The sequence below is a fragment of the Parasteatoda tepidariorum genome, chromosome 3, assembly GCF_982258835.1.
Source record: "Parasteatoda tepidariorum strain Cologne lab strain chromosome 3, Ptep-v5.0, whole genome shotgun sequence".
Taxonomy (NCBI): Eukaryota; Metazoa; Arthropoda; class Arachnida; order Araneae; family Theridiidae; genus Parasteatoda; species Parasteatoda tepidariorum.
The window spans coordinates 47,407,629-47,433,407 of record NC_141757.1 but is presented as its reverse complement, the minus strand read 5'-3'; the positions used below and the strand labels follow the sequence as shown (position 1 = coordinate 47,433,407).

General features: G+C 29.4%; 1 protein-coding gene across 1 annotated transcript in view; it reads right to left on the bottom strand.

The window, feature by feature from the left end:
• Positions 1-953: 953 nt before the first annotated feature.
• LOC107447089 (synaptotagmin-15) overlaps positions 954-25,779 on the bottom strand; it is a 75,797-nt gene continuing 50,971 nt past the window's right edge. The window contains exons 5-9 of the mRNA XM_016061903.4: positions 22,919-23,012; positions 16,645-16,815; positions 8,874-8,994; positions 5,854-6,036; positions 954-1,321 (exon numbers count right to left, since the gene is read on the bottom strand). Coding sequence (XP_015917389.3) covers positions 1,197-1,321; positions 5,854-6,036; positions 8,874-8,994; positions 16,645-16,815; positions 22,919-23,012 — 694 coding nt within the window. The 3' untranslated portion in view covers positions 954-1,196. The remainder of the gene's footprint in view (positions 1,322-5,853; positions 6,037-8,873; positions 8,995-16,644; positions 16,816-22,918; positions 23,013-25,779) is intronic.

The window sequence follows — 25,779 nt, the reverse complement described above, 5'->3', positions numbered from 1 at the left end:
CAAAATTTAAAAAAAAAACTAGTTATTGAATTGCAGCTATCATTAGATAGAACTTTTAGACAAAGGAAAAAAAAATAATGTAAAGATTACTAAAAGAAATGATTGCAAATTATGCTTAATAGTTTGTAATAAAAAACTACAAATTAACTTTGCAAAAATGCTTGCAGTTATGAATAATTAATTTTGCAAAACTATTTAGTGCATCCTTTATGCATTCAATTTTAGTATTAAAAAATTACTTTTAAAAAACCGAAATATACTTCATATTTAAATAATTCTTTGTAATTATAAAACTCTGTCTTGTTAATGTCGATATTCGGTGAAAAATATTAGAATATTAGGCTGTTGAAAAAATTTCTAATAAAAGGTGTTTTTCCTTCTAATAAAAAAGTTTCTAATAAAACCAATAAATTTTTGTTTCTAACGAAAAAGGGAAAAATATAAATATATATATTATATTTAATATTTAAATTAGTATGAAACAAAAGTATAATTTCCATTTTCCTTTCATCACCTTTCACACATTTTAATGTGCAAAAGACTATTTTTCGTTATTAAAAAATATCTGTTTTTTTTCAAGTGACCAAATGCAAATTTTATTTGTTAAAAAGTTACAGTATTAAAATTTGATTATTTACATCGCTTTAAAAAAAATTAACTGCGTAGAAAAATAAAAAATTTAAATATTTATGAGAAAATATTTAGTAAGTATTTAAAAAAAACATTTCAAAACCAAATTTTGAACTTTTTTAAATTTTCTTTTAAAGGAAAATTTTGGAACATTTAAACGAATAATTGAGATTTAAATAAAATGTGCTTTTAGTTTATTCCAGCTCACGTGAACTAGAACGGGTAAGGGAAAAATGTTTTCACTAGCCTAATATCGACAACCTTTTCGACAAACTTTTTTGAATGTTGATTTATAACAACATTTATTTATATGCCGTTGACTCAGAACAACAACAACATTTATTTACATGTTGTTGACTTACAACATTTAACTTATATCTTATATTAGTTATTTCTAAAAAGCTAAATGCCTGTAAGGCAGTTACAAAATTATTTTTCTTACAGTAGTTATGACAAAAAAGCTTTAAATTTTAACTTAGACGTAAGTTGCTCATAAACTATTAATATTAATATGAATAAATATTCTTTTCCTTCATAGTCTACAAGAATCCAATATGCTCTTCTCTTCAGCTAAGCTTATGCCAATAACGAATTTGCTTGTGTCCAGCTGCCATTGCCTCTTCCCAATGGTCAAGGCCTTTTCCACGGGAGAACATGTAAGGACCCAAAACAATTCGACCCAGGCAGCGAGCTAAAATGGAAGAAAATTTTTAGTATGAAGTATTATCAGATTAACTTATAAGTTATTACAGTACAAATTTTTTTTCTTCATAAATTAAACAAAATTTAATGAAAAACTTTTTTTAAATTATATATTGATATGGCATGCGAAAAATAATTGTAGAGCATAGGGAATGAAGATTCTACGTAAAATTTGTGAAGGAAAAACAATTGAAATTTCAAAAGAAATTTTTTTATTTTAGTCTTCAAGAACTGTACAATATTAAGGCCAAATTTATTTCGCAGATCTCGAGTGAAAGAAGGTTCCAAACGTATCTGCATTCAGAACATAAAAGAACTTTTTTTTTTTTTTTTGAAATTGCAACAAAAAAAAGTCCGAATGGACTATCACAAGGCTATTTTTCGGAAGCCCAATCGTCAGATGAAATGATGCTTTTTGCGAATAATATGCTATTTTCATAACTGCTGTGAGTTTGCAACAATCAATCAAATTTAGTCTATCTATTGCCAGTTCTCTCTATGTTTATTATGCGCAAAACATCAATATGGAGAAAAGCCACAGTTTTGTGAAAATGAAAAGCGCTTGTCAGTGCCGTTCCTGGCGGGTATGCAGCGAATGCCCCGCACGCAGGCGCCCAATTTAAGGGGCGCCAAATTCAACTATTCGAAAAAAATCAAATTATAGCAAATTATTAAAAATCAAATTATAGCAAAGCTGTAAACTTTGATTACAGGATGAAACAGTAAACTAATATAATAAAACTACCTTGTTATTTGATAATTAGGTACTTAGGTATTAGACAGATCTTGCACATTTTCAAGTTAACGGATTTGTTTGCGTTGAGCGCCGTTTGAGAGTTTTAACTCAATTCACTCAGTTGAGTGAATTGAGTTATATTAGATTTTTTGTTAATTTCCGAATGGACGTGTTTTATTTATGACCTATACTGTACGTTAATAGTCTATTTTATTTCATGTCGAAAATAAATTTTTGTCATATTTTTTAGTTGTTTAATTTTATTACGCCCATTTTCATAATCAAACACTTACACTAAAGTGACTTTAGTCTATAAGGAAACTATTCAGTTTAAACCTCAAACTAAAAATGATTATGAAAATTGGCCTTATCATCAAAATTTAAGCATAGTATATAGGGGCGCACAAAATTATTCTTGCACGCAGGCGTTCGCCACCCCAGGAACGGCACTGGCGCTTGTCTAATTCTTTTGAATATTTGAAAGCTTACTCCAAAGCTGCATTATCCAGGCTCAGAAAAATTTGTAAAAACTGAGAAAAAAGCAATGATTTCGACAATTTTCATTAGGTAAAAAAATGTCGCCAAATTGGCGATTTTTAAAAAAGTTTAATTACTTTTAAAATACCTTTGTTTGTTCTAAAGCCTAGATAAGACGAGATGATATGTATAGCTTAAAATTATAGTTTTGCTGAAAGTGCAATGCACTTAAACTGTAGAAAAAAAAAGAAAAATATATTAAAATCTGTCGAATTAGTTGAATTATACTAGTGAAGAAGACGGGATAAAAAACATCAAAGCCAGTAAGTTTGTTACTCTGTTTCCGGAGATCACACAGGCTTTAGAGTTTTTATTATCGTCTTTTTCAGTAGCGGTTCGTTAGTTTTTTTTTCCTCGTTTACATTGTAAACGAACATTATGGGAACTCTTTTGCTTGCATTTTTCTTGTTTCATTTCTGACAATGATTTAAGAATTCATTTCAAAAATGTACATCAAGAATAGTAATTACGGAACACGCTTTAAATTCACAAATAATAATCTGGTCCAATTTTTTTAGGAACTATCACAGAACTTTAAAAAAAAAAAAAATTCAAACATTATTCAAAGAATATGTTTCAAATAAGAATTTTGATTAAAAAAAATGTATTTCCTCTATTGAATGCAACCATTAAGTTAAGAAGTATTATTGAGTTTCTGTCAATATTTTTTTTTAGATGATTATTATAAAAATAATTTTATACACATTCTACGAAATGGAAACGGATTACTGAAAAAATGTTTAAAAAAGATAGGGACTATTTTGAAAAGTAGCTTAAATTTGTTTAAATATTATTCTTTTCATCAGTTTTAAAACAAATGCTTACATTAACTTTCTGTAAAAATAGAACACGAAGTTGAAAAAAAGAAAGAAAAGTATTTACAGAATTTTTTGTAGTCTTTCATTGAAATGAAAAGATAAAAACCAAACCTCGAAGAAGAAGTTAAAAGAGTTTTCCGGCGAGGAGCAGAGAATTCTCGAAACTCATGTTCCCTTTTAGCCTTTTGCAGGAAAATCCTGTTTTAGAGAACGACTTTTATGGGTTTTTCTGTTGTCAGACATTTCCGTCCATGTGATTCGGGCTCTTGAGAAAGTACTTTCCTATGCAGAAATTTTATTTCAACAGAACGAGAAAACTTAACTCTTTGATGTCCTTTTCAGCGGGGACCATGTGATCTGGATTCGAAATGGCACGTCTGTTTGTTTCATTTAAGATTCTGACTGTCACTAAAGTGGCGCCTCTGCATTTGATGACTGCTACATTTGCAATTGTTAAAGAGAATTTTAGTTCAAAGGTTAACTCATATTTTTCTGCTTCTAATGGAATAATAAAGTCACTATATTTAATTAGTATGATTTGATTACTTTCTACTTGAATTTTCGTCTGTTTCTTAATATACCAAAAGAAGTAAAGTCTTTACCACTTTAACCATCATTATGCAAAAGTTTTGTTCGACTAAATTTTATTTTTAAAGTTCTTTTTTAACCGCGAGTACTGAACTTTCGTTCTTTGCCTTGGAAGATGTCGGGAGTGTTGCTCATTTAACGTTACCCTGTGGGCACTTGTGACCTAAGCCACGGAGGCGAGCAACATTACCCACTTCACATTGCATTGCCACAGATACCCGTTCATACGTTGGGCCACATTCAGACAATAGAGGGCAACACATAGAGAGAAATATCCATGCCCTGAGCGGGAATCGAACTCACAGTCATGCACGCTAATCGTTCTGTCACCTGGCCGACTTATTTCGAAAGTAGTTTTACTCCTTAAACCAGAAGACAAGTATTTATGATATTTTAAACTATTTTCATTTAGTTAAAACATTACGGGGTATTTTAAAAATACCACGTAATATCTAATTTTGATAAGAAAAACTAAAATTTTCAAATGAAAATCATGAATTTTTTTATTGTATCTTAAAGTATAAACACTGTCAAAAATTTTGGATCAAATTATGGCATCATCCATAAAATCTATTTCACCGTAAAATATTTTACTATAATTTTTACAGTAATATTTATTTAATTAGAGTGATTCAGGGAATTTGCGCTAATTATTACAAAAAAAATTACGGTATATAAATTTTTTTGATCAGTAACATGTTCCGGTAGAAATGAATTATACAGTAAAAAATACGATATTTTTACTGGAATTTGATCTGGAATTTTTTACAGTGTAGCGTGGAGAATAGATGAAAACGTATGTTTGCTAGAATAGCATAATTTTCAATGGCCGTAGAGCTGAATTTTTTCGATACAGTGTTTAATTTCTTCCTTCAAGGCGTGGACGGTTGAGGATTACTGTCATCAACCTTAGACTCAAGACGTTCCTACTGCGTTAAATTGTACTATTAAGTTGCTGGAATAGTTGGTAAAATTATCAATTAAATAGTGCTTTATAATGTGTGTTAAAATTTAGTAAATGTAGTAAAATTTGGTAATTTTATCACGATATCTTAGAGCATTATTTAAAAATCATTTATTCGGTTAAATTTACTTTTCAGTTTTGTATTTTTGCTAAATGAGTAGTAATAAGATTGATAATTTTGAAAACCATAATTCCCAGTAAACAGTTACCATAAGAAAGGAAAAATTATTAAATGAATGCTTTAATTACCATATATTTTGCTTTTATTGCCAATTTCTTTTCTTTTTTTTTCTTTTACCAGAAATGTCTTTACCTCACAATACAATAATTTTACCAGAATATTTCTTCTCCGAGCAGATTTACCTAAGTAATTTAAGAAATGAAGCAATTTTTCGGCACCTTAATTTCAGCGTTTCCCAAAGTGTGGTACGCGTACCCCCAGGGGTGCGGGAACAGTTTAGCGGGGGTATGTATTCTGTTGTGAAATATCTTGCAGCAAACGAAAATTTAAAAAAAAAAATTTATTTAAAAACAGAGCTAGTCATGAAAATGTAATATTAAGTATTTTCTATTGGCTATTTTTTGCAGAGTTAACAGTTAATACTTAGTGGTGTCAACAGCCAGTTGTGATTTTTAATTTTATTCTCCATTCTAAATAAACATGTTTCTAAAAAAATACATTCCTTTTTTTTATTAGTGGTACACAGCGTTATGAAAAATTTAGAAACGGTGCAGTAAAGTCATAAGTTTGAGAAACACTGCCTTAGTTAATCTGTACATTAGCTTGATATTCTGTAGAATAACTGAATACTCTTTGGTGGTAAAAGATAGATATATTGGACAGAACTTGCAATGTAAACAAAACGCAGTAAGTTTACTTTTGTCTTTTATCCCTGCTTGAAGTATCTGTATGGTGATGCTGCACAAGTTGATCGAATTTTTGGACATCTTGAAATGGAATGATTCGTTGTATTTGGGATCACAACTGTTCTTGCAAACCATTGTTTTCTTAGTCTTTACTACTTTGTTCTCTCGCATGAATGTTATACGAGCCACAGTATCTAAAACAAGAATTAATGTAAGCATAAAAATACGAATAGTATATTTGACAGTTTTAAGAAAACCAAGTTTGAATTTTTAACAGCTTTCTTTCCTTCTGTTATTCTCCAAAGGTGTAACTAAAATATGGTTTTAGACGAAACATGATGTACTTATACAGCTTGTGAACTTGATTTTTTTAAACGTTTAATGTATGCAAAAAACAACTAACAAGGGAAACTAGGGAAGTGTGACTCGCCAATTTTGAAATAAACTAGTGGGATGTATGCCTTATAAAGGATAATTTTAGGGGGCAACATTCGTTTCGGCCCATAGAAGGTCCTGTGAGAGATAAAAAATAATTCAATATATGGAAAAATCGGTATTTTATTACTTCAATGCGGACTATTAGTTATCATAATTATCTCATACTCCAATTAATTTTGTGGTACTTTTACGTACTATATAATGCATATTTATTGTCAAATTGATTTCGAAAATTTTATATGTCTGTAGTTTATCAGAAAAACCTGTTAGGTTAATTTATAAAAAAATTAACATCAAATTTTTTAAATTTTTTTTTCAAAGAATTTTCCAAATTAATTGGAGTACGTAATTGCAAAGCAATCAATTAATTAATGAATAATTAATTAATAATAAAATAATAATTAAATAATAATTAAATAATAATTAATAATTAACTATCAATTAATTAATAATTAATTAATAATTAATTAATAATTAATTAATAATTAATTGATAATTAATTAATAATTATTTAATAATTAAATCACTATTAATTCATTTGCGAATTAATTTATAAATTAGCAAATTAACTAATTAACCAATTAATTACAAATTAATTGTAGTATGAGACAATTACAATAACTAATAGTCTGCATTGAAGTAATAAAATACCGATTTTTCTATATATTGAATTATTTTTTATCCTTCCAGGACCTTCTATGGGCCGAAACGAATGTTGCTCCCTAAAATTATTCCTCATAAGGCATACATCCCACTAGTTTATTTCGAAATTGGCGAGTCACACTTCCCTAGTTTCCCATGTAAGTTGAATCCAAAGGAAATTAAGGGTGTACTTCGAAAGGAAAATAAGGGTGTACATACACGTAGAATGAAATAAAAGCAAAGAATGTGAATGAAGCACACGTGAAGGTATAGAAATGGACATACTATACTGGATTCAGTTCTATAAACAAGGGTCTTCCTCAGTGTCTAAAAACTTAAGTAATTTTTGGTGTTTAAACATTAAAGAAGATTCTCGCATTTAGAGCCAAAATAATATATAGTATTAAGACGCTAAAAAAGGTTCTTGTAAATAGAACCAAAAGAATTTTTCGCGTTTAGACTCTAAGGAAAGCTCTTGTATATACATTTAAAATAATGTTTGGAGTTTAGACGTTAAAAAATGTTCTTCTTTATCGAACCGAAACCATAACATGTTTATTTCTGAACCTATATGTTTTATTCGCATTCTTTTGTTTAAATTTATGTATGGGAGAAGATCTAAATTAAAAGGAATTAAAAACAATAAAGTTCGGTACATTAAAAAAAATTCCGGATCAAATTCCGGAAACAAAAATTAGCACCTTGAGTGAAACATTCGTAAAATCCCCTTTACCGTAAAATCCAACTTTACCGTAACATTTCATACCATAATTTTTACATTGATATTTATTTAATTACAGAGATTCAGTGATTTTACAATAAATATTACTGTAAAAACTATGGTTAATCAGACAGTAAAATGGATTTCACGGAAAAATGCACTGATACCCAGAGTACCGATATCTTTTACCGATATTTGATTAGGAATTTTTTACAATGTAGTTTAATTTCAATTAATTAGATTTCAAGAAAATGCAGTAAATATTTCCTTCAAAAGCTATTATTTCTTTTTGATAAGAATTATTAAATAAGTTCATATCACGGTTATAGCTTCTCATTCATTTTATTAACTCGTATTTCCTCCCTTTTTTCTGCTGTCTTAGCACTGTGATAAGATTCGATCTCTCTTTTTCCCAGCGAGAATTTTATTCTTTTTCCTCCAGAATGTCGAAAGCAAATAATGAAAGTGACAATGTGCAAATACGTCGTTTTCTCTGGAATATATTTGTTCTCGAATTTCTATTTAACTTTATAAAAAAAAGCGATAATAAGCTTAAAATATTTACACTTAGCATTATAATGTTTCAAAACACTTCGGAAACACAATGTGTTTGAAAAATGCAGTACATCTTTACTATTAAAAAGAATATCTGTTTTGAACTGATTTATTAGCAGCTTAGGGATACTTAAAGCACACAGGGATGATTTAATTTATTTAAAAAAAAATACACTTGTTAAAAACAGTTTTTTACGTAAATGAGTATGTATAATAATTTCTAAGTAACTAAATTTAATAGAATAGCTTTAAATTTCTATGAACAACTTTATACGAACTAACGTTTAACTTTAGTTTAAACTAATTTACAAGATTAATTATGCAGCGAAAGACATTAATTTGGTATGGAATTCTACTTGAAGTAAACGGGAACCATATGATGAAACACAATTTAATGAAATTTACCATCCATTCGCGAATGTATAATTAACAGAATTTTGACTTTTGCAAAGACGTTGAATAACTCTGATATAGATTAAAGCTAATTTAAGTAGAATATTCGTGCTTACAAGGCTGTTGTATATCCGTTGATAATTAGGAAGAATTCTTTTGGTTAATTCAGCTTCAAATCAAATATGTTGTTATCTAGTTTAAATTATGAATTTTGCGATGAAAATTACCCGAGTTGTGGTTACAGTTAAATACTAGTTTCCAACGAAAAAAAAAAAGTCTTACCGAGTTGCTTGAATCCAGCGGGCATTCTGAGACTCTTGGCTTCACAGACAGTCACTATAAGGCGTTCTAGATTCTGGTTGTAGCAAAGACTGAGCATCATCTCCCCCAGGTCACATGGGACCTAATTAAATGAGAACAGTGTTACTTCGTTCAGCTGAAGGCTATTGTCTTCTAATGGAAAACTTTAAGGGAATATATTCCATAAGATTTGTGTCGAAATTTAGCTTTAAAGTTTTCTACAATTCATAAATTATAACTGTATAGTAAAATTCATTGAGTAAGGTTCCTTAAAATGGTTCATTTTATTAAAAAAAAATAGCTGAATACCCGCTCTCCGTATGGTTTGAAAAAAAAAAAGAAATGATCAATAAATCAGTATTAATCAGCACTACGAAATCATGCACAAAATTGAAAAACCTATACCGACACAATTGGTTAAGCTATAAAACTATTCCAATTTTTCAGATTTTTTTTTATTTGTTGCCCGTTCCAAAACGGCTTTATATTATTAGATTAAGAAAAACATGGTTTTAGAATTTCATTTCTTCAAAATAAAGACTAATTATATTCAGTATCATTTAGCATAATGCTGTTGTTTGAGGTCAGCTGTTGAAAGTCAAAAATTGCCTAATTTCAAGTCAGATAGTCAAAAATTATACCACATTATATTTTCGCAGGTACTTGTGCTCTTCCCGGTAGCATTATCAGATAAAGAAAATCATGTTTTTGGAAGTTCATCCTTTCAAAACAAAAATAATAGTTTTCAGTATTATTTGGCATTTTAGTATCATTTGGCTATTGCTCGAGGCTAACTTCTGATAATCAAAAAGTAGCCCAATCTACAATTTTCTCCGACACGTATCCATTCCGTTGGGTACCATTCCTTTCGATACCCTTTCCAATCGATTTTCACAGTAGTATCCATATAAGTATATTTAGTACTTATTAAAAACATGAAAACATAATAGTTATAGAAATTATCAAAGCACCTTCGGTGGTACAGTCGTTTAAGACGTCACTAATACCATTGATTAGAGAGCTGAGGGAAATGAGTTCGAACCTGTTGGACGACAAAACAACTGACGCATATACGTCCCAAGGTGCAAATTAAATCGGTTTTGACTGAAATTTTATCGTTGGTCGTGGTGCAGAAGTTTGGAGAAAGGGGTGAAAGCTCAGACGCTATCTGCGTCATCTGAGCTGGTTCAAAATTTCGTGTCATTCCTACCATAGCCGTTAAAAGATAGAACCCAAAAAATGGGGCTAGGTGCTCGACTGGATGAAAATTTTCAATAACAATAAGGCACTTTTTACGTTTTACGGATACAAATAAATACATTTTCTCTATCAGTCAAGCATTTAAATAAAATTTTTGTTTATTTAAAATTACACCTGTTATCAAGATTAGTTAATAGTAATTTCCGAAAATAATTACTGACAACACTATTATTCTTATTAATAATATTTGGTGAACGAACTAATATCGGTACTTATTTCAAAGGCCGTGAAGAGTCGCCTTTCAGAAATAATGCTTCTTTAAATACATCGCTGGTATAACCGTTATAAGTATTATGGTAATGAGAACCTATTACACCAAAAAGAATAAGTACTGTGGGAATGGATTTTTTACTGCTCTTCAAAACGAATAACCACACCCTAATGTCTCCATCTTACACATTTATGGCCTTACAAACTTTATTTTCTTCTTATTAGTTGTACGGCTTAGATTTACCATAATTCGATTTAGCTGTTTAACTCACTAAAAGAAATATTAATTATACACATAGTATCATTTAAAATGTGATATTCAGACTTTAACATAATTTTTTTATGGCATAGTAGATAACTTAGTTCTTGTGGAGTTTTCACAAATTTAGTTTATAGAGACACGCTTTAAAAGCTTAAGCATCAATGTAAGATACCCGTGATCCCATATAACTTTAAAAATACGTATTTGGTGACGTCATTTCCATACTTCATGAAATTATTAACGTTGATTTTACTTGCGATAACATTAGAAACCTATGATAAATAATCTATAATAACGTGCGATAAAACTAATTTTTAAATGATCTAGTGAACTGCACTAGTGATCTGCAATCTAGTGAATCACTTATATTATAAAATATTCATCAAATCCTTAGAAAAAATTTTCTTTGGGATGTAGTTCGCAAACTGGTGATTGGAGAGAGTTTTAAAGTAGACAGCTGCGTCTGCCGTGTTTTTGAACGTACAATTGTTACTGGCAAAGTTTGAAATCCGGCATTACATGCAATGCCTAAAACTATCCAACAATGCATGAAACGATTCATATTTCACACATTCCCAAGGCCTTCTGTGGAATGCTAAATGCGAAATAGCAAAGAGTGAAATATATCTCTGATTCGTATCGAATATCACATGGCGGTGCACGTGACTTTTAGAACGCGTCTCTGGCTCAGAATTTGTCCGTTGCATTTAGTCAGTTGCAGTTTGTTCGGAAGTGTCACGATGCGCAATTTTAGATAAATTTATTCGACAAAAAATTTATTGTTTTTACTGTGCTGCATAAAAAAGGGGGAGCAAGCAGTAGTGCTTAGAAAAGGAGTCATGGCCTATAGACATGAAATAATGATTCAACGATGAACAGTCCAAAATACGAGTTAATGCTGCAAAAAATAGCTTGTTCTTAACCGAAACTACTTACCAAAAATTAGTAAATGATGCACAAAAAGCCAAATAACACTTAAAAGGAACCCAGGGACTATCAGCTGCTAAATCGCTATGATGTGAAAAACAAAAGAACAAAAGTAAACTTATTTATCACGTTAAAGAAGATGTAAGATTATACAGTATTACTCAGAGTTATATCACGTACTTCATGAAGCTCACCGGAACCTTTTTTCATATGCTAATATAGCATTTGTCATTCTATGGTATGCCTAGGTATTATAGATAATTTCTAGGGAAAGTATGTAATAATTCTCATATTTCATACTTTACCTGAAATCGTTCAGCATTATTTACAATGTCAAGGTTTTCTAAAGAATGTCGGTGTTTCATATTTTTCAGTAACATCGCATCGGTTTAGAATTGCGGATTTGCATAAGGTGCATACACAAATACCCACATATAAATATTCTGCTTTATTAATATAAATAATTGAATAAAGGGGAAAAAAACACGATTTTTTGAACAAGCGATTTTATAAGGAATGCATTTTTGTAATCGTTTTCTAGTTTTCACTTTTAAACTTCTGCTGTTGAATTACATCTGACAAAGTTTTGTAAGATAAATTTAAAATATAGTAGCAGTTAATAAATTACAAGAAAATAACAATAAGATACAAAAGGTAAGATCCAAAAAGTTTAAAAAAAATATATGCAGTTTAAATGGAGGAAAAGAACATAACATTTTGCGGTATCAATTTTGTAAAGAACTTATTTTCGGAATATCCTTTTAGTTTTCAACTTTAAACTTTCGTTGAATTCTTCTGTTCAGGGCACTTGATGGGTCACTGAAGGATTTACAGAAATGATTTGTAAGCTGGGAATAACATGAAATTCAATTCCGAATTTCTCAATTTCCTTAGTGAAAATCTGAGAATTCATTTCAATAATCGGAAAAGACAACCAAATCTGTTGTTTTCTAGCAGCTTTGAACAAAAAATATAAATAAATAAAATTCCGATTGAATACAAACCTTGATAATAACACTTGATGATATGATTCTTTCGTAACTTTATAATCATAATTATTGTAAAGGGTTAATAATAACGTTTATTTTTCTTTTTTTACGATAACACGAGAATAAATATTTATTTAATTTTATACTATTAAAAATAGACAATGTTAAAAAATAATGAAATTTTAATACAATCTTATAATTTCTCTAGTGTAAAAAGGCTTAAAACTATGTTTCAAAGCAAATCAATCATAATATATGATATCTACTCTTTCAATCATATTAAGATATAAGTATCGTTTCTATGCTTTTTTTAAAACTAAATTATCTTCTATTTGGCTAAAATAATTTAGGAAACATTCTGAAACAGATAGAACGGAAATCATCAAATAAGTGCATTGAAATCATATAAACTAAATGCAATAAATCCATTTCCGCGTTTCCATGTGTATGGGTGGCAAAATAACAAAGGATATCTCCTCCTATGTAGTGTGGGAGTCAAATAATCTAACTCCATATTATTAATGGTCTAGGAAAAATAGCTCGGTAGCTCTGCGCAATATATTTATTCCACAGTTGATTGCATCCAGGCTTTCATTTCGAATAATAGCTGTAATGAATATTTACAGAAATGTGATCAATCAATCTTATTAATGAAGTCCACCCAAAAGATAAAAATTCTTTCTTGTACATCGGGAACAATAAAACATCCACTGAATTTACAAGCATAATTTTGACTTTATTTACATATTGTCGTTGGCTTTTTTAAAAATATTTTTTGTATCGGATAAATGTTAAGCAACTAAAGATAGTGTGTAAAATTATATAAAATAACCGAGATAAAAGCATTTTGTTAGCTATAAATCACCAAAGAAGAAAAGTGAAACTATATCAAATAAGTAAAAAAGCATATATATACTAGAAAAGATAGTGTTAAGTAAATTAAGGAAAGATAAAGTATTAAATTATGGCAGGAACCGAGATAAAAAATATTTAATAGAAAGGATAAGTGTGATGCAAAGAAAGAGTATGTAGAAAATTATATCAAATACCTAGATAGAAATCACTTATTAGAAAGGATAAGTCTTGAAAAAGCAAAGAAAAGTAAAAATTTATAACAGGTACTCAAATAAAAAGCATTTACAGAAAGGATATGTGTTAAAAAGCAAAGAAAGAATGTTTAGAGAATTACTTTAGGAACCGAGATAGAAATAAGTTATTAGAAAGGATAAGTGTCAAAAAATTAAAGAAGGATAGGGTATAAAATTAGATCAATTACGAAAATAAGAAGACTTAGTAGGTAGGATAATTAAGTGTTAAAAAACAAGGAAGGACAAATAAGCAAAATAAAAACTATAATGAAAGATCTACTACAATTAAAGATTTCTAATACTAATTAATCGTATATTTACAAAATGTTCCTTTAAAATTATTAAATTCAACACAAATTATAATTTATAAATGCGAAATAATTTTTAAGTAATTGTATAAAATTACACTAATTTTGTTTCGTGATGAACTATTACATCATTCAGATTTACTGTAACTACGCTGAACGATTATAGTCAAGCAAAATTATTGTTATTATTGCACAATATTATGGTTTATCTGGAATGGCAACAATGTACAATTCAACACCTTATTGATGTATCAGCGATTTTGCGCGATATTATGGTTTAGCGTTGAACAGATATTTCTGATTAGATGCTCGTGCGTAAAGATAGAAATTTTCTAACTCAAAATTAATTAGATGCTTGTAATTTTCTTTTGTCTCCTTATAAATTCCAAGCTAAATGATGATCTTAGATTTATTGATTACTAGCCGCCTAAGGCGGCCAGCTGTCCGCCACGCTGAAGGTTTTCACAAATAAAGTTTTTTAAAACGTAGCAGGAAATCTGAAGATTAGTGGACAATTAAAGTGTTCCTGTCCTGCTATTTTGTCTTCATATCCAGTTCTGCTGCAGATGTGTTATAGCTCTTGAGGATGTTTGAAATTATATAGCTACAACGCTTAAGAAGAAAAAAAACTAAAATGCTAAATACATGAAAAGAACACGAAAACGAATAAATTTTTTATGGTATCAATTTCTATTTCTATATAATTTTTTATGGTATCAAATTCTATTTCTATATCTGTTACGTCAAGCACTCAGGTATTATAATTTGATCTAGTTGTGCTTGTATAATTTTGATCTAGTGGCGCTTTCTACGTCATTTTGTTAACATCGTTTGGTTTGTTATTTAACATCGTTTGGTTTGTTGTTTCTAAGTTAACTTTCAAAAAATTGGCTGGCATCAGCATTTTTATTTTTTAAGTTGCTTATTTTTTCTTTTGGAATTCGTTCCTTTTTAGCAAAATGTTTTTCAACCTAATCGAATTCTTTGCCGACTGTTCTCTGTATATATAAAGAAAATAAAGTAAATATTTTTAAAGTGTTGTGAAAAGAATTTTTAGTTGTACAAAGTACTACAATATCGCTACAAAAATTATCGTCTTCGCTTAAGAAAAAAAAATAGAGCGTGGAAAGAAGAAGAAAAACTTATTATAACAATTATGAACAGCGACAAATATATCAAAGCGAAGCGTTCTATTTACGTATCGAATATGTTGCCACATTTTTAATACAAAAGTTAAACTTTTCTCCACTTTAATAAATGTAAACTAATGCGAACTTTACAATTAAATTATTAATTCCTTCGTATATCATTGGTTTAAGTTGTCGAAAATTAATATTTCAATTGTAAGGTTCGCATTAGCATACATTTATAAGAGTGGGGAAAAGTATATGCATTTTTTAATAGTTTTTTGAATATGGCTCTTTGAAGACGAAAAAGCAGACGAAAAGCATAGACTTACAAAATGACTGATAACTAAATAACTAATCCAAATTTTTAAAAAAGAAAAAAAATACTTCTTCATTATGTCAAAACACAATTATGTGCCGAGTTTCGTGCCTGGGCGAGGCTTCTGGGGCGATATATTGTGATTACAGACACACACACACACACACAGCCGCTTTTATTATTATGTATAGATTTACTTACCTTGCTACCCTGAAAACGGTTATTCTGTTTGTGACGGATAAAAAAAAAAGACAATCTATACAGGTAAAGACCATTTTAACTTGTATTAATTTTACGATGATGGCAGTCAAAGACGTTTGGAACCTCTTTGTTTATTAATAATCAAGGTAATATGACAGTTATCTTTTCTGGATATAACGACATGAAATCAACGATAGTTTTCAAATTTAATTTAATTTATTCACTTACTCTAAAAGAAAGAACTAAGGACAAATTTTAATCTTATATTAGACAGCAATACGGTTAATGATTGTTAACTGTAGATCTAGTTTTCTCAGTAACATTTCATATTTTAGCAGAGACATGCTGAAAGGGAATGAAGGGCGAAACGACCCCTGAAATTCTGTCAAAGGAGGCAGGATTCCTGCTAAGATTAAAAGTGCAGAATCGTCTTAAAAGCACGAAAACTTTCAGTCTACTATTGTCGTGATTTTTATTATAACATTAAATTTTTATTAGGCAAATATTTGGCTTAAGCTAAAATAAGATTTTCACACAAATTTAATTCTCATTTATTCTCATAAATAATTTCTCATTAAAATTTAGATATTTTTTGCATTTAAGAAAGCTAAGAATACTAATAATTTTTTTTACCAAAAAATAATTTCCTAATAGAGTTACATCAATATAAATTTAAAGTATGGATTAAAATTTTATGAATATATCGTTTTGTTTCCTTTAAATTAAATTGTCTCCCCACTACTTAATCCATTGTTGCAATCGAGGAATGTGCTCTAAGCATCCACATGCCTTTGTATTTTAGCACCTACATTTACGTTAAGACAAAGGGCAACGAACTTCCAAAATTAAAAGAAAAATGAAACGTCTGGTGCTACATTTTTCTACGCAAATACTCGAAGAAGGAAGATTCTTCATTTTTCCTCTTCATTGGTTACCTTCTGTTTCTTGGGGACTTTCGTCATCCATCTTTAGTTAGGAAACTTCCTCCCCGTATTCTTTTAGCTCAAAGTTAAGATCATAAAAGATGAGTAAGATCAAAAATGAGAGAGAGTGTTTACTTACTTGAGTTTCTTTTTTCTCCAAATCGCGCCACTGAATTTGAGTATGGTTCTCCGAGTCAAAGAATTCCTTGAGGGGTAGTAAGACATGCCCGATCGGATTGTGGTGTTTGCCCCTGTCGTTATCGAAGACTGTGAACTTAAGGGTTCTTTCACTTATTGATCGGTTGGGAAGCTGAAAGTTGTCAATGGGAAACAATATTAGATTTTTTTTTTATTATCGTAGCGTATTATAAATGATAATATTATACGAAGTCCCAACAAAACCAACAAATTTTAATTCAGTTTAATGTTAAAATTGCATTTAATGCAAACATGCAACAGTTTTGTGAGGAACAACACGTTCAACAAACTCATCACCGGTATTCCTGGTACGTGAGCGTTAATTTGATGAAAATGTTAATCATGGTTTAGCATAGTTATGTCTGGATTGTAGCATGTCTTCTTTTTTAGGCTACAGGGGACATAAAGGTGCTATCAAAAACTTCAAATAATCGTCGAGAAAGGAGTTGAAAGTAATATATCATGATCTACAATAGTAAGTGTATTAATATATATTAATAGAATCAAGAAAAAATATTCATATTTTCCAACTATAGGAGGAAAATGACTTGGGGTGATTTTCATACGTCAGGATCAAAGGACTCGTTCCTGTTGAAATAATGATGTAGAGCGGCCAGTACATGAAAATAATGGTATGCATGATATTTTGTTGACGCATGATATTATACCAGTACATGAATATTTTGTTATATACAAAAAGGCTATTTAAGAGTGGCTTAAGAACTTCGTGGATATTTACTCCATAAATAATCTGCCAGCAAAGGCTCAAAGGCTTGCAGAAGCAAAAATAACCTCGTTTTATTATGATTTCGGTATGGTACAGGGATAGAGAATTGTCGAAAACTGTAAAAATCTGATTGGAATCTATGCTGAAACTAATAAAACTGGTTCGGAAATTGAAAGGAAAGCATATTTAATATTAATTAAAAACAAAATGCATTAACGTTTCCAACAAACAATTGTTGTCTAAAAAAGTGTTAATTGCAATTAATATATAAATATAACTATATTGTAAAACATTCCGGTTCTAATAACGGTATAAAGTATCGGCACTTTGGGTGCATCATCCGTAAAATCTATTTTTAGATTAAAATATTATATCGTAATTCTTATAGTAATATATACTTAATCAGAGTGTGATTTAATGATTTTAAGGTGGTTAATACTGTAAAAATTAAGGTTTATTAGATTTTTTGCTCCGTAACATGCCCCAGTTAAAAGGGATTTAATGATAAAAAGCATTTACGGTATCCTGAGTGCCGATACTTCTTGCCGTAATTTGATCCAGAATTTTTTTTACAGTATATTGATAAAGCGAAAAATAGTAAAATCGGGATATGTTCAGACCAATTTCCTTACCATATCGTTACAAGTGTATCTAGTATGAAATTTCTAAACATAATTTTCCCTTCTGTATTTAGCAATTTTTCGCTGAAATAATATTTTTTTCCGCTCTTATTAGGATCAATAATTCTAGAGATTATGAAATGTAATTTAATTTGAGGCCACTCGAATGGATCCTAAGTTATTTCTTCCAAAAAAGCAGCAGGTACTAAGAAGAAAAAGATATTACTCATAAAATAAAATTTCAAGACCTATAATCTTTTGCATTGAAGTTACTTTCCGGTTTTTCTATAGAAAGTGGTTTCTTCATTTACATAGATATAAAGGTAGAAAGATCAATCACTCGACCAAACGGACGTCACGGGGAACTTGGACATCCCTGGTCTAGTAACTAGTAGTCCCTGCTCATTTTTTAGTTAAACACCTCTCTCGCCATGTCGAGGTACCATGGTCTTCTCTCAATTTAGACTCTTAGCCTTTCAGGCTTATTTTATAACATCCCTTGATTTCGTTGCATTGTATATATAACAAGTATTAGTTCACTTTTAATACAGCATAAATGATCAAGGTTTTTATACCATTCAACTCAAAAATCAATATAACCATTTTTCTTCTCTTTTTTTAATTAGTTTTTCTGAAAATAACATTTCACATCGATTTAAAAAATACTATTTTCCTTTTAAGTCAGTTTCGTTTAATTGCAGTTTTATTCATCTCATTTTCATTCTATGATCTGTACAGAAAATCATTATTTTTAATGGCCCGCGAATTTGACAATTATTACTGCTAGCTTTACACTTATTACAGATATTTTTCGGAGCAAAAATAGTAATTAAATGACATAGTAAAAGCAAATGATGCTAATCTAAATAAAATCGTAATTTTTTTATTTTATTTCAGACTAACATCACGGTTGAACGGGACTATATACACAGAAGAGCCATTACATTATGACCACCCTGCTAATAACATGTAGGATCACCTTTAGCCCTCAAAACTGCTAGCACCCGTCGTGGCATTGATTCCATAAGGTGCTGATAGGTAGTCTGAGGTATCTGGTACCAAGCGCTCACCAACTGGTCCTTTCAATTCCGTCACATTGCGGGGGGGGGGGAGCGTTGCAGCATGAATTTGGTTTTCCAAGTAGGACCACAAATGCTCTTCTGGATTAAGGTCAGGTGAATTTGGGGGCCAAGACATGACTTGAAAGTCACTGGAATGTTCCTCGACAATTCGACCCTTATGACATGGTGCGTTATTCTGTTGGTGAACACCATCCCCAGCAGGAAAAACTGTTGCCATGAATGGTGGTACCTGGGTCTGCTACTATGTTCAAGAAGCTTACAGACGTCAGGGATTGTTCTATGAGGATAATGGGTCCTAATGTGCCCCATAAAAACATTGTTCCTGGGCGAGAAACCATGAAAATCTGGGCGAGCCCATTGTTATAGATGGAGGGTGGTCATAATGTAATGGCTCTTCGGTGTATGGGGAAAACCTTTTCGCTGCATCACTGAGACATCGTAATTGCGACGACCTAATTCTCTTTTAAGAAATGTTGTACAAATGCTTTTCTAGATAAATTTCATATTTAAAATCACCTCTACGTCTATAATAAAAATTTTTTTATTTTGTTTTAAGTGAAGATTTAACAATACATTTTATGTAATTTCTTTGTCGATTTAAGTTTTTAAAAACTGCCATTATTCCATTTCTTCACTCGCAAATTCAATTAAAAATAATTCACATAATAAAATCCACCGAGAAAGTCACGGATAACGGTTCAATAAATTTATCGTATCTTAATACTCATAACGTATACCTTATGTCTAACAGGATTAGTTTATTCCCTTTTTCTGATATTATGTCAACAGGCAGTGCTTTTGTTTTTTCTACTCTTTATAAGTATTAAGAGCGGTAAAAGAATCAATAGGGTGGGTCGCTTTCGCCAACAGATGACATAAATCCAGTGGCCGACGGGCTGACAAATTGTATTTTGATTTCGATCGAAAAAATTCTCCCTGTTCTACAGTTGCCCAAAGGGGCTAACATTGCTCAGGTTAAGGATAATTTTAACCTATCCTTCAGATATTAGCCTTATTTTAGAAGTGTTCCTGTGAGAAATATAGTTATCGAACAGTCGATGTTAAAGCTGATTGTTTTGGAATATATATTAATATTTTTAAAGACAGATATGGCAGATCTTTATTTTTAACATTTCATTCTTATTTTGATAAACAGAAAAACTTAATTGCGTAAAATTGATGATAGAATGTGCAACAAAACTCTCCATGAATTAGATGAAACGAGTTAGGTGTTTCGTTAATTCTTTGAAGCGGAATTTTTACTAAACGTATTTTTCATATCTTTTGTTATTATTTTGTATTAATTTAGGTCAAAATAAGTAAAAATTATTATATTTAGCATTTTAATAATTTGTGTTTATGAAATACAGCATGAAATACAGGTGTCTTTTTTTGCGCTATAGGTAAAATCTTCACAGCTTACTTCCAAACAATAGTTTTATTTTTTGTATTTATTTGCAGTTATTTAGATCTAACAAAAACAGTTATTTTTTAATTTGCATAATTAATTATTGATACATTTTTGAATATGAATGAAAATAATTTTTTTCAAACCATTTTTCTTTTATTTTATATTATAGCACACAGTTTCAATGTTATATAAATATAATTCCTATAATCTGACAGATTTTTTTTATTAATTATTAAACTGTTATTTATTCTTAAAAAACACCAAAATATATTTTGCCTAGCGTCAGAAAAAAATATGCAAAAAGGACACCTGTGTGCCATTCGCATCAAAGGGGACACCAGTCACCTACGTTAACTATAGGAGTAATAACTATATGAGTAATAAAAAAAGTACAGGATAATAATTACACATTAAAAATTTATTTCCCCCCCCCCCATCATTTCCCATGATATTTCTTTTCATTTAAATCTTCTGCACAATATAAATTTGTATCCCTGTCTCGTGATTGTTTTCTCTCTTATCTTCTGTCCAGTTTTGAGATATAATATTAATTTTACAGTGATTTTTTTTAAAACTAATTTTTGAAATGATTAGCTCTATATCAGAATTTCAAATAAATTATAGCATAGTCACTCAAATATGGTTATGTTCATAAATTACGTAAGCTATGTTGAAAATAACGAACTTACTGCTTGCGTTATTTGATAATAATTCAAATTATTTATTTAGAAGAAGTATTATTAAATATTTATTTAGAGGAATAATAACGAAGAATTGATAAGTATATTGGCAACGTGATGATAAAAAAGCAATGGATTTATAACAACGACAGGATTTAATTTATTTCTAACTTTATTGATAATTTATTTCTATGTTTATAAATGTTTCGACTATTTTTCAATAAAATAAAATAATAATAATAAATATTTACTAAAAATTATATTTTGCTGGGAATCATCTTTGGATAAACAAATTTTACAATAGCAAATTTTTTTTGAAAGTTTGCTTAAAAAGTTTTTGGGACATGGTGAAATAAGCAAAAAGATAAATTAGCATTAAGTGGTCTAAAAAATTAGCATCCCAACACTGGACCACTCTCCTCATCAAACTATTGGGACCATATTTCCCAGATTACGACTACTTCCTATATTTCAGGGGTCAATAATCTGAATCTGTTGAAAAAATGTACGTTTATTCAAAGAAAGTACGTTTTTCTGTCTAATTTTGTAACTTAAAAAATCGTTTGCTCTAATTAGTTAGCATATTTGAAATCACCCCCTTTAACTATTAAGATTGAGTCCTAATACGTGACGATCCGATCATGTGATCAAAACCTATTTAAGTTGATACTTTTATTTATTTATCATTATTTTTTTTGCTTACTGTACAAGCATAAACTCTTTCGACAAGAATAATAAAAGCGCAGCAGAGTGATTAGTTTAAACTCGCAGAAAAACTTTGATTTTGAACTATATATACTCTTTTGTTGAGAAGAATTGACTGACGTTTGGAATAGGCAAATATTTTAAGTATTTAAAATAAATGAATCTTTTTTAAAATAAAAACCGACATTGAGAATTAAAATCAAAGAAAGAATTCCACTTTCTTACGAGTCCAGACAATGTAGTGGGTTAAATTCTCTAATGTTAAAAATTTCATTTTCAAAATCCATGACTCTTTTTCTTGTTGTTTTGCATCATTTTGGTAATCATCTTAAAAAACACTACCTAGTGAGATACCATACGTAACATAAGTATGAACAACTGTTTTCGACAACAATGAAAGTAGCATTTTGTACGATTGTAAGAGTGATTACTTATGAAACATCCTTAGAAGGATTAACCGGACTTAACCGGATTTAATTATTTTCCAACTAAAGTGTAACGGTGTTTGGATAAAGTTTCAAAAATTCCAAATAAATAAGAATTACTTGAATAATAATCTGATTTACAAAGGATTCATAAGACAAATCCCCTCATTCGTAAACAGGATTTGATTTTTTTTCTCTTACGAATTAAAATTTATTTAAAAATACAAAAACTTTAAACTATATTCATTATTTTATATTTGCGAGATTTAGAAATTTTTAAATTAGTTTTTTTTAATTAAAAACGCGTTTGAGAATGTGATAATAAGGCTTTAGCATAAGCAGAATTAAATTCTTAATAATTAATTTTTTGCATAAATATTTAAAATAAATATTTTTGGCACTCTATTTAATTTATCTACTAGATTATCTTTGTGGATAATTCCCAATGAGTGGAGCAGAGTATTATACCTGATGGAAGAAACTTTTGAAGACAGCTTTGGCCTACAACAGGCTGTAGAGCTACAGAAGAAGATTATCTTAGTAATAGAAGTGACGTTTTACTTACCTGAAATAGAAAAGTTTCATCAAATTTAGGGTTACATGTTTTCTTTTTAGGTCTGGACTGTAAATATCTTCGTTCATCAGGCATAAGATAGATCCTGAAAGATTTATTTAAGCAAATGTAAACAACCATAAAAGTAAGCTTTTATCATTTTTAGTTCAATTCAAAAATACCATTCAAAAGAAGCTATTTCTGATTATTGATTCACATTTTATTTCTTTTAATATGGAATTCGGAGGAAAAACCATTTCATATCCCCATTTCCCCTTAAAAACAATTTCTTAGATGCAATTTTAAAAAATAAATTTTAAAATGTATAATAAATAATTCAATTTTATTACAGTGTGTTATCCGTTTTTTTAATAACATCCCTCTATGAATTGTTTAAGCATGTAAAGATAAAAAATATTCGAATCTTTTTAAAATTTTAGATGCTAACGAATTGTATAAGTTTATATTAAGTGAAGTAGATGATAGAGAATAAAAGTTTCGGAGGCTTAGCTTCAATAACTAAGCAAAAACAAAAGACTAAACAAATTAGACATACATTTTACGCTTAACTATTTTCCATTTCCTATTTAATTATATGACTAAAAATGCAAGTTCTGAATTAAAACAAAATCGCCTAATGTAATCGCCTAATTAAAAACATCTGCTTTTCTGCAACCTCTATTGATATATTCAAAAGCTATTCTTGGTTCTTTTTAAATCTATTTCTGAAATATCTCAGAAATATTTATGAGACTATATTCTGTCAAAATTTTTACATCGTCTGAAACGCATAAAGCGGTATTTTGTGCCGCATAGTAAAGATAAAACTAGTTCATCAGAAGTTTCAGATGATGAGAAAAATTTATATTACATGAAATTGAAACAATGTTGCGTTGAAATGAAATATAGGAATACTTCGTATTAAATGAAAGACAGGACACAAAAATGAGCTCTTTAGAATATTTTTCTTACTAGCTAAACTGAACGTGCGTAAATAAAGAGTATTTCAAAGGGTGAATTTTGTTTCATTTGCATTGTTCGAGCCACTGATAGCTCAGAGTTATTAAAAAAGGAGAGCTACACTTCATAACGAAACATTTTCATCGCTGAGCAATGTTTTGAGTATTGTTGAGTTATTTTCAGGCCGTGTAATTTCTCGTTTTCATGATCTGGGTTGCCACCAACATCATACAATTTAATGCCGTAGAAACCTTATTCTTTTTTTAATTATAAGGTTTATTTCAAAAAGGTCATACTATAAGGTTTATTTCAATAAACCATCAATAAGGCTCCACGCCTTATAGAGGCCTGCATTAAGAAAACTCAGCCATTTTATACAAAATGTTTATTATGAAAATAATGACGAAAGAGTTCTCGTGTACAAGTAAAACTGCGAAAACTATTTACCGCTATGGTATTTTATGTATAGTCTTATATTGTGCACTTTATGAACCAATAAAAAATTCATGGTCAAGATATGTGCCTTCTTATAAAACTCTTCCTTGTGTGAATTTTAAATCACCCTGTAGTTAAATATAAAAATTATTATTACCATTTAAAATAAATGAAATTTTTTTTTACTGCTAGAATTTAAATCTAATAAAAAGTTTAAGTTCATAAAATAATCTACACAATAACAAACGATCTTAAAAAATTAAAAGTTGGCTATTTTTATAAGTTATACCAAGAACAGTAAAGTACCACATGTTTCGGGGCTATGCCAAAGCCGGCATGGATTAATTTGCTTTTGACATACTCAACTGACATAATCCCTGTTAATCCCCCGAGACTTACCTTTCCTCACCCTTATGGCTTAACTTATGGCTACAAAAATATTGCATTTTCAGGAAAAGAATTTTAGATTGATAACACATTTTTCCTTGAACAACGAGAATAGATTGGAAACAAGTTATTGAGACAAGATGATATATTCTGTGCACAAAAATCATAGGAAAGTTTATAAATTTCTTTTGGTTGTGCCAAATATTTCTTTTAAACTTGCATTTCGTATCATAAAAAAGAGGTCATATAAAATTTTTCAAAAATTTAAATTTTATTTTTACAATTTTTAATAGTAAATTTTTAACAAACAATTGTGAACGCTTAATTTTCATAATGATGAATAGTTGTAAGTGTTAGACAATTATTGTTCTCTAAGAGAAAAAAAAACTTTTAACAAGCAAAGCACAAAAATAATTTTTTCCTATACTTTTTTTTATCAAGCACCAATTAATTAAAGCAGAAAACGACGTGAGTAAAGCACAAATGAAAATACATAAATTGATAAATTTATGTTTTTTTGTCGATTTACGCATTTTCAGTTGTGCTTCATACACGTTATATTTTGCTTTAGTCTACATAGCACAAAGTATTACATTTTCCTTTGTTGGACACCAATTAATTATTAACTTCAGAATAAAAAGAGGAAATAAATTTTTCTTAAAAACAAATCCTTTGTTAATAAATCTAGTAATTTAGATATATGTAAATATTAACTTTTTATGTACAAAGAAAACTTAAATACCTCTAGTGAATATTTCAGGAAAAGAAAACTATTTTTCCCCATATATTTTTTAATTATCATTTGTATGAATTTGTATGTAAAAACAATAAAGGTGTTAATTCATAATTAATCATTCGGAGAAGTTTTACTTTAGCAGTTTTCAAGCTGGCAATTAAGTATCATTCTCGATTTCGTCAACTTCGATTTTTTAGGAAATTTAAAAGATATACATGTGACACTTTAACGCAAGAGGGAAATTGATGTAGTATAAAAGTTTATATAAAACATAAAGCTTATTATTTTAAAGATCTTGCAGTCACATGCAGCATAATCAGCATAATATGGTTTAGTAACGTTTGATTCACGTTAC